We start from the raw sequence: 12,757 nt of genomic DNA, 5'->3' as shown, positions 1-12,757 counted from the left end.
GCTGTACGAGGCGGGGCCGTCGATTCTCCCGACCGGATGGGCCGAGTGACCGCGCGGATAAAGCAGAGTCCCGCCGGCGCCGTCCACATCTGGTCGCTGCCGGCGGGAACTCTGCGCGAAGGGTCGCCGGGCGGCCTGTGGGCGGGGGGGGGGGCTCCGTCCCTACTTTGTTGTGAGTCCGGCCCCAGAACCACTGCGTCGGGGCCGGAGCGTTCAGTAAGGCCACCGCGCATGCGCGGGTTGGCGCATCGCCACTGCGCCGCATGGGTTGGCGCCGCCCCCAGTGCGCGCCAGGAAGTAAGGCTGGAGTGGCGTGAATCGTTCCAGCGTCGTGCTGGCCCCCTGTGGGGGCCAGAATCGCTACTGCCGCGCATGTTCTGCGCTGTCGTGAAACTCAACAGCGTTCACGACAGCGCGGACACTCTGTCCCGCAATCGGAGAATCGGGCCCCTCCTATTTTGTTGGGGGAAATTTTTGCTCATGCAGTATTGGATGTCCGACAGTTTAGAGACCAAGGTGGAGTCCAGAGAAGTGATGGTGCGGCAGGACCTACATGAAACTAATGCTGTGTCAGAGAGGAGCAGTGCATATAGACAAGAATTAGGTGGGTGCCAAGAATAAATAGATCCTCGGGGATAGCAGAGGTAAAAAGTTCATTCGTAAGAGTTCAACTTGAAGAATTCCTTTAAGAAATGATCATCAAAAGTTGGTAATGCAACTGGGTTGCCAAATATAAAGTATTCATTATCTTACACTGTCAGGTACAGTAATGTACAGCAGCACAGTGGTGGTTATGTCACTGGCTGCATATCTAGAGGCTTATCTATAATCCAGAGAATGTATGCAAGGCCAAATCCCACTGTGGAGGCTTGAGAATTTAAAATTCTGTTTCAACAAATTTGGAAATAAGCTAATTTGCCCGTCACAGATGCGATTGTTGCTTGGTTGGAGTCACCAACACACAGTTCCTTTGGAGACCAAGTCCCAACTTCATACTGAAGACACCCTCTGCTGTTTTTGACATGACCACCATGATAAGTTAAGAAAAATCTGGCGGTTTCACAGGCAAATTGGTGAAATGAAACAATAAACACATCCTTGTGTTGACTCTCTCATCACCTTCCAAAAGCCCAGTCTGGTGGCTACATGTTTCTGGACTCATGGGATATCCATGAGGCCCTGTGAGCCGTCAGCAGCTGTAGAATTAAGCCCACCACAATCTATAACTACATGGTTTGATGCTCATTGCTTCATGCAACAAGCCACATGAACCTTCCTTCAGTGGTAGTATAGAAAAGCATGATTTCAGCATGTATTGGGACAATGAACAGGTTGGGACAGATGCGGCCGATAGATAATGAGGAGTGAAGAATTGTTTGAAAGTGGTGTTGCCAGTGATTGAGGTGAAGCAGCTCTTACCCAATGTAACATTGACGGATTTTCATGGATATAGGAGGGAGAGTTACATGCAGAGTCATGCAGAAAAATCAAAAGGGACGATGAGAACATTTTTAGCAAAAAGGATTAATAATTTCTCAGTGCAAAGACTGAGTGAGGACAATGCAGTGTTCTGATTAGGAGACATTGGATGATGATACATGATAAGAACATTGAAAGGGAGGCGATACGAATTCCAAATTCCAAGCTTTGAAAGCAGACCAAGGCAGTCCAGCAGCACGGTTCGATTCCTGTAACAGCCTCCCTGAACAGGCGCCGGAATGTGGTGACTAGGGGCTTTTCACAGTAACTTCATTTGAAGTCTACTTGTGACAATAAGCGATTTTCTTTTCATTTCATTTCATTTCATTTCTTAAAATGATAGTTTCTGTAAAGTGCTTCTGTTTAAAGCACAAGGCAATATTTCTCCTATTTAGCATTATCATTATTTTAAACTTCAGTTTTCATGAGTAAAATGTGGATATTCTTTCTCATTTGATACGGTGCTTGAGGTTATTTTCTGATATACCTGAAAAGTCAATGTGGGCGAATGTATCTTTAAGTCAAGCAGCAGACAGAAAGAGGAATTCAGAAGTTACAGGAGAGAAAACTAGCTTGACTTTTCAGCACCAGGAGGAGAGATGGGCTGGGACTTGTTTTGATCAGCTGGGCGGGGGGGGGGGGGGGGATGAATTGGCTCAAAAGGCTGTACTCTGCCCGGTAGCAGGTGGTGATTGGATCCTGTCCGAGCGGAATGATTTGCAGAGTCCGAAGGAATTTTCAGTTTGATTCCTGGACACAGAAAGACCAGGACCTGTTTTCTTTCTTTGAACCTGAATGAATGAATCTACAGGAAAACTGTTACAGGCTTTTCTCTCTCTCCCTCGCTCTCGCGCACGCGCTCGCGCTCTCTCTCATGAATCTACAGTACAAACCCCAAACTGAAAACAAAATTTAAACAGGGGTAAGGTGCTGGAAATGCCCATTTGAAGCAAAGACTCTTTGTCTTATGCATTTTTTACTCCTTTCATCCCTTCTGTGATTGTCTGTCATGTGTGTATACCTCAGTTACATTTGCTTCAGATTTCATAGTTCTTGTTATAAATAAACAGTAATTGTGTTTAAACTTGCAAACCAGGTATCTGTAATCCAAAGGCCAAAGACTTTGGGTATTTTGTTCAAGAATTATTGGTTAATTCACTGGTGTTATGACTCCAGGTCAAGTGGAGCTGGAATTGACTGCGCACGAGTTGTAACAATATTGGCTTAGGAACATACGTAACATACGAACTAGGAGCAGGGGTAGGCCACACGACGCCCCGAGCCTGCTCTGCCACTCAATTAGATGTCTGAGCTGATTGTAATCTCAACCCTACATTCTTGCCTAACCCTGATAACGTTTCACCACCTTGCTAAACAAACATAGAAACTTAGAAAATAGGATCAGGAGGAGGTTGTTCAGCCCTTCGAGCCTGCTCCACCATTCATTATGATCATGGATGATCATCCAACTCAGTAGCCTAATCCCGCTTTCCCCCACCCATATCCTTTGATTTTCTTTGCCCCAAGTGCCATATCTAACTGCTTCTTGAAAACATACAATGTTTTGGCGTCCTCTGTGGTAACAAATTCCACAGGCTCACCACTCTCTTGGTGAAGAAACCTTTCCTCATCTCTAACCTAAATGATCTACTCCATGTTCTCAGACAATGATCCCTGGTTCTGGACCCCCCCCCCAATAGCGGGAAGACCCTTCTTGCATCTACCCTGTCTAGCTCTGTTAGAATTTTATAGGTTTCGATGAGATCCTACCCCCCCCCCCCCCCCGATTCTTCTGAACTCCAGCGAATGCAATCCTAACTAAATCCTCAGATATCCAATTCACCCTCCCACCCAACATCTGCAAATTTGGAGATATTAGATTTTGTTTCCTCATCCCAAAAATTAATAGCTGGGGTGCCAGCACCCGATCCTTGCAAAATCCCACTAGTCACTGTCTGCCATTTGGAAAAAGACTTGTTAATTCCAACTCTTCGATTCCTGTCTGCCAACCAGTTTTCTATCCATCTCAATACACTACCCCTCATCTCATGCTAATCTTTCATGCGGGACTTTGTCAAAAGCCTTCTGAAAGTCCAAATACACCACATCCACTGGCTCCCCTTCATCAATTCTACTCGTTGCATGCACAACGAATTCTAGTAGATTTGTCGAACATGATTTCCCCTTCATAAATCCATGCTGATTCTGTCCGATCCTGCCATTTCTGAGAGCTCTGCTAGAAAATCTTTAAAATGGATTCAAGAATTTTCCCCACTATCAACGTCAGGCTTACTGGTCTATAATTCCCGGTTTTCCCTCTAGCCCCTCCCCCTTTTAAATAGTGGAGTTAGATTCGCTACCCTCCAACCTGTAGGACCTGTTTGAGACTTTAAGAATCTTGGAAGATGACCACCTGCTCTTCTACTATTTCTAGAGCCACTTCCTTAAGTACTCTGGGATGTAGATTATTAGGCCCTGGGGATTTATCAGCCTTCAATCCCATCATCCCAACACCATTTCTCTACTAATATTGATCTCCTTCAGTTCCTCCCTCTCACTAAACCCTGCGTTCCCCAACATTTCTGGTATATTTTTAAAAATAAATTAGAGTGTACCCTGAATTGGAAAAAATTAATTAGGTAATTTAGCGTGGCCAATCCACCTACCCTGTATATCTTTGGGTTGTGGGGGCACATTTCTGGTATCTTATTTGTTTACTCATTTATGAAGACAAAATCAAAGTGTGTATTTAGTTGCTCAGCCATCTCTTTGTCCCCCATTATTTATTCCCTTGTTTCTGACTGTAAGGGACTCTTATTTTTCTTCACAATATTTTTATCTCTATTTAAAATCCACCTAGCTCAGCCTTAAAAATATTCAAAGATTCTGCTTCCACTGCCTTTTGAAGAAGTTAGTTCCAAAGACTGGGCAACACTCAGAGAAAAAAAAGTATCTTCATCTCTGTCTTAAATGAATGCCTCCTTATTTTTAAACAGTGACCCCCCAGATCTACATTCCCTGACAAAGGGCAGCACGGTAGCATTGTGAATAGCACAATTGCTTCACAGCTCCAGGGTCCCAGGTTCGATTCCGGCTTGGGTCACTGTCTGTGCGGAGTCTGCACATCCTCCCCGAGTGTGCGTGGGTTTCCTCCGGGTGCTCCGGTTTCCTCCCACAGTCCAAAGATGTGCGGGTTAGGTGGATTGGTCATGATAAATTGCCCTTGGTGTCCAAAATTGCCCTTAGTGTTGGGTGGGGTTACTGGGTTATGGGGATAGGGTGGAGGTGCTGAACTTGGGTAGGGTGCTCTTTCCAAGAGCCGGTGCAGACTCGATGGGCCAAATGGCCTCCTTCTGCACTGTAAATTCTATGTAAAAAAGGGAATCCTCCTCTCCACATTCGCCCTGTCAATACCCCTCAGGATCTTAAATGTTTCGATCAAGTTGCCTCTTCGCTTCTAAACTCGAGTGGATAGAAAGCTATACGCTTCAACCTTTCCTCAAAAAACAATCCATCCATCCCTGGTATTAGTCTGGGAAACTTCTCTGAACTACTTCTAATGCATTTACATATTTTGTTAAATAAGGAGATCAATGCTGTACACAATATTCCAGATATGGTCTCATCAGTGCCATGTACAATTGAAGCATAGCCTCCCTACTTTTGTAATAAATTCCCCTCACAAATTATAACATTCTATTAGCTTTCCTAATTACTTGCTGTACCTGTTTGCTAGCATTCTGTGATTCACACACTAGAACACTCAGATCCCTCTGCAATCTCTTACTATTTAAGATAATCTTTTTTATTCTTGCTGCCAAAATGGAGAATCTCACATTTGTCCACATTATACTCCATTTGTCAGACTTCTGCCCACTGACTTTACTTATCCATATCCCTCTGTAGGCTCACAGTTTACTTTCCTATTTATCCTTGTGTCGTCAAAAAATTTAGCACCCTTCGGTTCCTTCATCCAAATGGTTTTTATAAATTGTAAAAAAGTTGAGGGCTCAGCACTGATCCCTGTGGCCACTCCACTGATAATGTCATGCCAACCAGTAAAAGGCCGATTAATGCCAAGTCTTTGCTTTCTATTAGCTAGCCAATCTTCTATCCATGCCAATATGTTATCCCCCTAACCCATAAGCTTTTATTTTCCACAATAAGCTTTGATGTATCACCTTATTAAATGCCTTCTGGAAATCTAAATACAGTACATCCACCAGTTCCCCTTTATCCTCAGCACATCCTTCAAAGAACTACAATAACATTGATTAAACATGATTTCTGTTTTTCAAAACCATTGCTGACTCTGCCTGATTTCCTTGCATTTTTCCAGTAATGGTTTCTAACATTTTTCCTGTGACAGATGTTAGGCTCACTGGCCTGTAGTTTCCTGGTTTCTGTCTCCCTCCACTTTTAGATAAAGGAGTTGCATTTGCTTTTTCCCAATCTAATGGAACCTTCCTCATATCTAGGGAATTTTGGAAAATTAAAACCAATGCATCAGCTACCTTACTAGGCCTTGGGGCGAAGTCCATCTTAGCCCAGGGATTTGTCAGTCCGCAGACCCAACACCACTTTCCTGGTGATTGTAAAGTTTCCTGAATTCTTCTTCCTCCCACCTTTCTATTTCCAAGACCACATCCTAACAATGCATATCTATTTCCAAATGCTGTAGATCTTGCAATAAAAGTTACCGTTGAGTCATATTATAATTGTGTCCTGCTGTATTTGTCCCATTCCCTTGCATTATATTTGCATAATGATAAATAAAAGAAGAGTTAATCGAAGCAAAAGTATTACATTTTCCTCTGGCAATAAGTGTGGACCAGATCGTAGAAGTTAATTGTCTTGGAAATGCATTTCAGTCTCCCAACTGTACTGCTTTCAAAGGTCTACATTTTTCTTCTAGAATTATCAGCTATTGTAAAGAATGTTGACCAAATGTTTTCTGATAAAATAATTCGACGACTGGGTAAATTGCCTAAGTAAATGTCTAGTTTCTCTGAATAGAAACTGAAATTCAATTACAAATACAAGGAGGGCTTTGTTTGGTGTCAGGAAATATGACGTTGTGGGAATATTCATATCCTTGTATACACAGTGATTACTGCTCCCAGAGTTCCGAATCACATAGAAACAAAAGTCCTGCCATTTCCCCTCCCTCAGTAGATAAAGTAATTTTCATTCCACTTTGTTCTCTGATGAATACAAACTAAATTTCTGGCTTTATTAAAGTAGGCTTCATATATAGAAAATGGTGGAAAGTAAATGCATAATTAAGCCAACTAATTTTTAACTTCAAATCTGAAAAGAAATTCTGATAAATTACTGCACGTTTGGTGCTTGTGTCAGGCGTGGCTCAGTTGTCACTGAATCAGAAGATTGTGGGTTCAAGTTCCACTAGGAGTTGAGTGCAAACATCACGACCAACACTTCAGTGCAATACAGAGAGAGTGCTGGAGGTGTCACTTACGGATGAGATGTTAAACCAAGTCCATGTCTGCCCTCTTGGGTTTATGTAAAAGATCCCATGGCATTATTTTGAACAAGTGCAAGGCAGTTATCTGCTTTTTATCACATTTCTGTTTGTGAAAGCTTATGTGCGCAAATTGGCTATTGCGTTTCCTATGTCACAGCAGTGACTATACTTCAAAAATGCTTCATTGGCTGTCAAGACCTTTGAGAGGTCCAGTGGTTGTCAAAGATGCTATATAAATGCAAGTTTCAGTTGCATAATTAAAAAATTGATGTTTGTTGCATGTGGATAATTGTTTTACTAACAAATTGGCACATATTAATGTGGTTAAACAAGGTAAGAATGCTTTGATGTTGTATAACTGTGTTGATAACCAAGGTTTTAAAAATTTTTATATAGGAGAGCAATATTCAAGCTTTGGAGATTCTATTTACCTACCATGGGTCAGATCTGCTGCCTCATCGATTAGCTATTCTTTCAAACTTTCCTGAAACAACAACTCCTCATGAGTACTGCTTTCTTCTGCCAGAAGCTAGGTAAGATTATCTGAAAATATATAGAGTTGGTACAGCTTTAATCCTTTAGATAAAAGATTTGTTATCAAGATACTCATTATTTTATTCCATTTTATAAATTAAATTGAAATGGACCTAGTGCTTATGATTTGTAGGTGGCAGTGCTGATGTATTATGACTGTTCATTCACATATGCTAAATATTCCAAAATCACGAATGGGGTAAGAGTGAGTGAAGAAATATTTCAGAACTGAGCAAAGTGCTATAATGTTTAATAGACATGAGCAATGCTTACAAAACACAAAGTGGATGACTAAATACTGCTGAAGCACAACACTAATTAAACTGTGGAATTATCATACTTGGAAACATTTTACAAATTGTCTGTGTCTGGAACAAACTGTTTTTGAAATCTGGCTACGTTAAAATATTATCTGCTGTGCTGTAAACATTTTCATTGTACGTTTTTTATATTCTTGAAAGCAAATAACTCGCATCAGTAAACATAATTACTGTGAAGTTCATTGTGTTTCAGAAAGCCATTGTGTAGTCCTCTGCAGAAACCTCCTATACTTCAATAATGTCACTTTAATGGATGCAATACTTTGCTACGCAAACTGTTCAAGGGACAGCAGGGTGTGACTGCAAGTCAGGCAGGTAAAGGGAACCAGCAGTCAGGAACTCAGGAGCCTCAGCCCTTGACCCTGTCCAACAGGTATGAGGCACTTGCTCCCTGTGTGGATGGTGAACAGGGCTGCAGGAAGGATGAGTCAGCTGACCAAGGCACCATGGTTCAGCAGGCCATTCAAGGGGAGGGAGTAAATAGGCAAGTTGTAGTTGTAGGGGATTCTATTATCAGGGGGATAGATCGTATCCTTTGTGAGCAGGATAAAGAGTCCCGCATGGTATGTTGCCTGCCCGGTGCTATGGTGCGGGACATCTCTGAAAGGCTTGAAAGGATACTGGAGAGGGAGGGGGTGGATCCAGTTGTTGTGGTCCATGTCGGTACCAACAACATAGGCAAGTCTAGAAAAGAGGACCTGTTTAGAGATTATAAAGAGCTAGGATTCAAATTAAAATACAGGTCCTCGAGGGTCATAATCTCCGGATTACTGCCCGAGCCACATGCAAATTGGCATAGGGAGGCAAGAATAAGGGAAGTTAACACGTGGCTGAAAGAATGGTGTGGGAAAGAGGGGTTCCTTTTCATGGGACACTGGCGTCAGTTTTGGGACGGGGGGACCTATACCGTTGGGATGGTCTCCACCTGAACCGAGCTGGGAGCAGTGTTCTGGCGAAAAGAGTAAATAGGGTGGTCAATAGGACTTTAAACTAGAGATTGGGGGGGAAGGGAAAGTCAGGGAACCAAGAGGTGAAGTAATCAGTGGGAAGCGTAGCTGCTTAGGAATACAAAAAAGCACGAAATGACAAAACTCAGGAGAGGTTCCGATAGTCCCCATCCCACAAAATATGACACAGTGTATGGAAAGGCTCAGTAAACCAGGGTCCACAACACTAAGAAAACAAAAAGGGACGGTCAATAGGGAATTAAAGGTGCTATATTTAAATGCGCGCAGTGTACGGAACAAGGTAGATGAGCTTGTGGCCCAGATTGTGACTGGCAGTAATGATGTGGTAGGCATCACAGAGACGTGGTTGCAGGGGGTTCAGGACTGGCATTTAAACATCCAGGGATTCACAACCTATCGAAAAGACAGAGAGGTGGGCAGAGGGGGCGGGGTTGCCTTGTTAATTAGGAATGAAATTAAATCAATAGCACTAAACGACATAGGGTCAGATGATGTGGAGTCTGTGTGGGTAGAGTTGAGGAACCACAAAGGCAAAAAAAGACATAATGGGAGTTATGTACAGGCCTCCTAACAGTGGTCAGGACCGGGGGTACAAAATGCACCACGAAATAGAAAATGCATGTCAGAAAGGCAAGGTCACAGTGATCATGGGGGACTTCAATATGCAGGTGGACTGGGTAAATAATGCTGCCAGTGGACCCAAGGAAAGGGAATTCATTGAATGTTTACAGGAGGGCTTTTTGGAACAGCTTGTGATGGAGCCCACGAGGGAACAGGCCATTCTGGACTTAGTGTTATGTAATGAGCCAGACTTGATTAAAGATCTTAAAGTAAGGGAACACTTAGGAGGCAGTGATCATAATATGGTAGAATTCAATCTCCAATTTGAAAGAAAGAAGGTAGAATCAGATGTAAAAGTGTTACAGTTAAATAAAGGCAACTACAGGGGCATGAGGGAGGAACTGACGAAAATCGACTGGGAGCAGAGCCTAGTGGGAAAGACAGTAGAACAGCAATGGCAGGAGTTTCTGGGAGTAATTGAGTTCACAGTACAGAGGTTCATCCCAAAGAAAAGAAAGGTTATCAGAGGGGGGGATTAGGCAGCCATGGCTGATAAAGGAAGTTAGGGAATGCATCAAAGCAAAAGAGAAAGCCTATAATGTGGCAAAGAGTAGTGGGAAGTCTACAAATACAAACAGAGGATAGCAAAGAGAGAAATAAGGAAAGAGAGGATCAATTATGAAGGTAGGCTAGCCAGTAACATTAGGAATGATAGTAAAAGTTTCTTTAAATACATTAAAAACAAACGGGAGGTAAAAGTAGACATTGGGCCGCTCCAAAATGACGCTGGTAATCTAGTGATGGGAGACAAGGAAATAGCTGAGGAACTAAATAAGTACTTTGCGTCAGTCTTCACAGTAGAAGACATGAGTAATATCCCAACAATTCAGGAGAGTCAGGGGGCAGAGTTGAATATGGTAGCCATCACAAAGGAGAAAGTGCTAGAGAAACTAAGAGGTCTAAAAATTGATAAATCTCCGAGCCCAGATGGGCTACATCCTAGAGTTCTAAAGGAGATAGCTGAAGAAATAGTGGAGGCGTTTGTTATGATCTTTCAAAAGTCACTGGAGTCAGGGAAAGTCCCAGAGGATTGGAAAATCTCTGTTGTAACCCGCCTGTTCAAGAAGGGAACAAGGAAAAAGATGGAAAATTATAGGCCAATTAGCCTAACCTCGGTTGTTGGCAAGATTCTAGAATCCATTGTTAAGGATGAGATTTCTAAATTCTTGGAAGTGCAGGGTCGGATTAGGATGGATTAAGTCAGCATGGATTTAGTAAGGGGAGGTCGTGCCTGACAAACCTGTTAGAGTTCTTTGAAGAGATAACAAATAGGTTAGACCAAGGAGAGCCAATGGATGTTATCTATCTTGACTTCCAAAAGGCCTTTGATAAGGTGCCTCACGGGAGACTGCTGAGTAAAATAAGGGCCCATGGTATTCGAGGCAAGGTACTAACATGGATTGACGATTGGCTGTCGGGCAGAAGGCAGAGAGTTGGAATAAAAGATTCTTTTTCGGAATGGCAACCGGTGACGAGTGGTGTCCCGCAGGGTTCAGTGTTGGGGCCACAGCTGTTCTCTTTATATATTAACGATCTAGATGACGGGACTGGGGGCATTCTGGCTAAGTTTGCCGATGATACAAAGATAGGTGGAGGGGCAGGTAGTATGGAGGAGGTGGGGAGGCTGCAGAAAGATTTAGACAGTTTAGTCCAAGAAGTGGCTGATGAAATTCAATGTGGGCAAGTGCGAGGTCTTGCACTTTGGAAAAAAGAATAGAGGCATGGACTATTTTCTAAACGGTGACAAAATTCATAATGCTGAAGTGCAAAGGGACTTGGGAGTCCTAGTCCAGGATTCTCTAAAGGTAAACTTGCAGGTTGAGTCCGTAATTAAGAAAGCAAATGCAATGTTGTCATTTATCTCAAGAGGCTTGGAATATAAAAGCAGGGATGTACTTCTGAAGCTTTATAAAGCATTAGTTAGGCCCCATTTAGAATACTGTGAGCAATTCTGGGCCCCACACCTCAGGAAGGACATACTGGCACTGGAGCGGGTCCAGCAGAGATTCACACGGATGATCCCAGGAATGGTAGGCCTAACATACAATGAACATCTGAGGATCCTGGGATTATATTCATTGGAGTTTAGGAGGTTGAGGGGAGATCTAATAGAAACTTGCAAGATAATGAATGGCTTAGATAGGGTGGACGTAGGGAAGTTGTTTCCATTCGCAGGGGAGACTAGGACCCGGGGGCACAGCCTTAGAATAAAAGGGAGTCACTTTAGAACAGAGATGAGGAGAAATTTCTTCAGCCAGAGAGTGGTGGGTCTGTGGAATTCATTGCCACAGAGGGCGGTGGAGGCCGGGACGTTGAGTGTCTTTAAGACAGAAGTTGATAAATTCTTGATTTCTCGAGGAATTAAGGGCTATGGAGAGAAAGCGGGTAAATGGAGTTGAAATCAGCCATGATTGAATGGTGGAATGGACTCGATGGGTCGAATGGCCTTACTTCCGCTCCTATGTCTTATGGTCTAAATGGTCTTGTGTATGTCAAGGACATTCAGCTCATTTTGAGAAATAATAATGTTACAATCCTGTTAGAGGCCATTAATGTTTAAAGAAAAATCCGAACACCCTGTGATTAACTTTAGACTACATTACAAGATTTCACATTTTATGCAAAACAAACTTTATTATATACAAAAAGAATTAATATTAACTTAACACTATGGGCTGGATTCTTCGGCCACGTCTACCACAAGACCGCCACGGACGGGATGCGGACCACGTAAAGGTCCATTGATCTTGCGCAGGAATTTCCGGTCAGTGGGCAGACACAGCCTAAGAATCCCGCCCTATGGTTTAGAACTACTTGTCCCATGAACTCAAGTTATTTATTTTGATGCCTACCACACCACATTCCCAAGAGTCCGTTATACAATAGAACCATAGAACACCTACAGTGCAGAAGGAGGCAATTCGGCCCATCGAGACACCACTAATCCTCTGAAAGAGCTACCTCGGCCCGTAACCCCACCTAACCTGCACATCTTCGACTGTTGGAGGAAACCGACACAGACACGGGGAGAACGTGCCAACTCCACATAGTCACCCAAGGCCAGAATTCAACCCGCGTCCCTGGCGCTGAGGCAGCAGTGCTTACGACTGTTCCACCGTGCCGCCCCCGACCTTACAATACATTACAATGTTAGGAACCAATCCAAAAATATGCACAATTCTCCAAAATTCTCTTTAATTTTTCTCCATATTCCAGCTTTCTCCAAGGTATAAGATGTATGGGGATCTTTCCTGTCACTTTTGGCAAAGTGACCCTCCAAATTTCACTTGAAGACTTGCAACTGTGGGCATCTCACTTCTTTGTCCTGGCTGAAGACAGATACCCAACTA

At 43.1% G+C, this 12,757-nt stretch overlaps 1 protein-coding gene across 1 annotated transcript in view; it reads left to right on the top strand.

The window, feature by feature from the left end:
* Window positions 1–12,757, top strand: part of nbas (NBAS subunit of NRZ tethering complex) — a 381,349-nt gene that overhangs the window by 61,083 nt on the left and 307,509 nt on the right. The window contains exon 21 of the mRNA XM_072498805.1: window positions 7,361–7,497. Coding sequence (XP_072354906.1) covers window positions 7,361–7,497 — 137 coding nt within the window. The remainder of the gene's footprint in view (window positions 1–7,360; window positions 7,498–12,757) is intronic.

This window comes from Scyliorhinus torazame, chromosome 4 (genome assembly GCF_047496885.1).
Source record: "Scyliorhinus torazame isolate Kashiwa2021f chromosome 4, sScyTor2.1, whole genome shotgun sequence".
NCBI classification, from domain to species: domain Eukaryota; kingdom Metazoa; phylum Chordata; class Chondrichthyes; order Carcharhiniformes; family Scyliorhinidae; genus Scyliorhinus; species Scyliorhinus torazame.
This window is presented reverse-complemented; position numbering and strand designations above follow the sequence as displayed.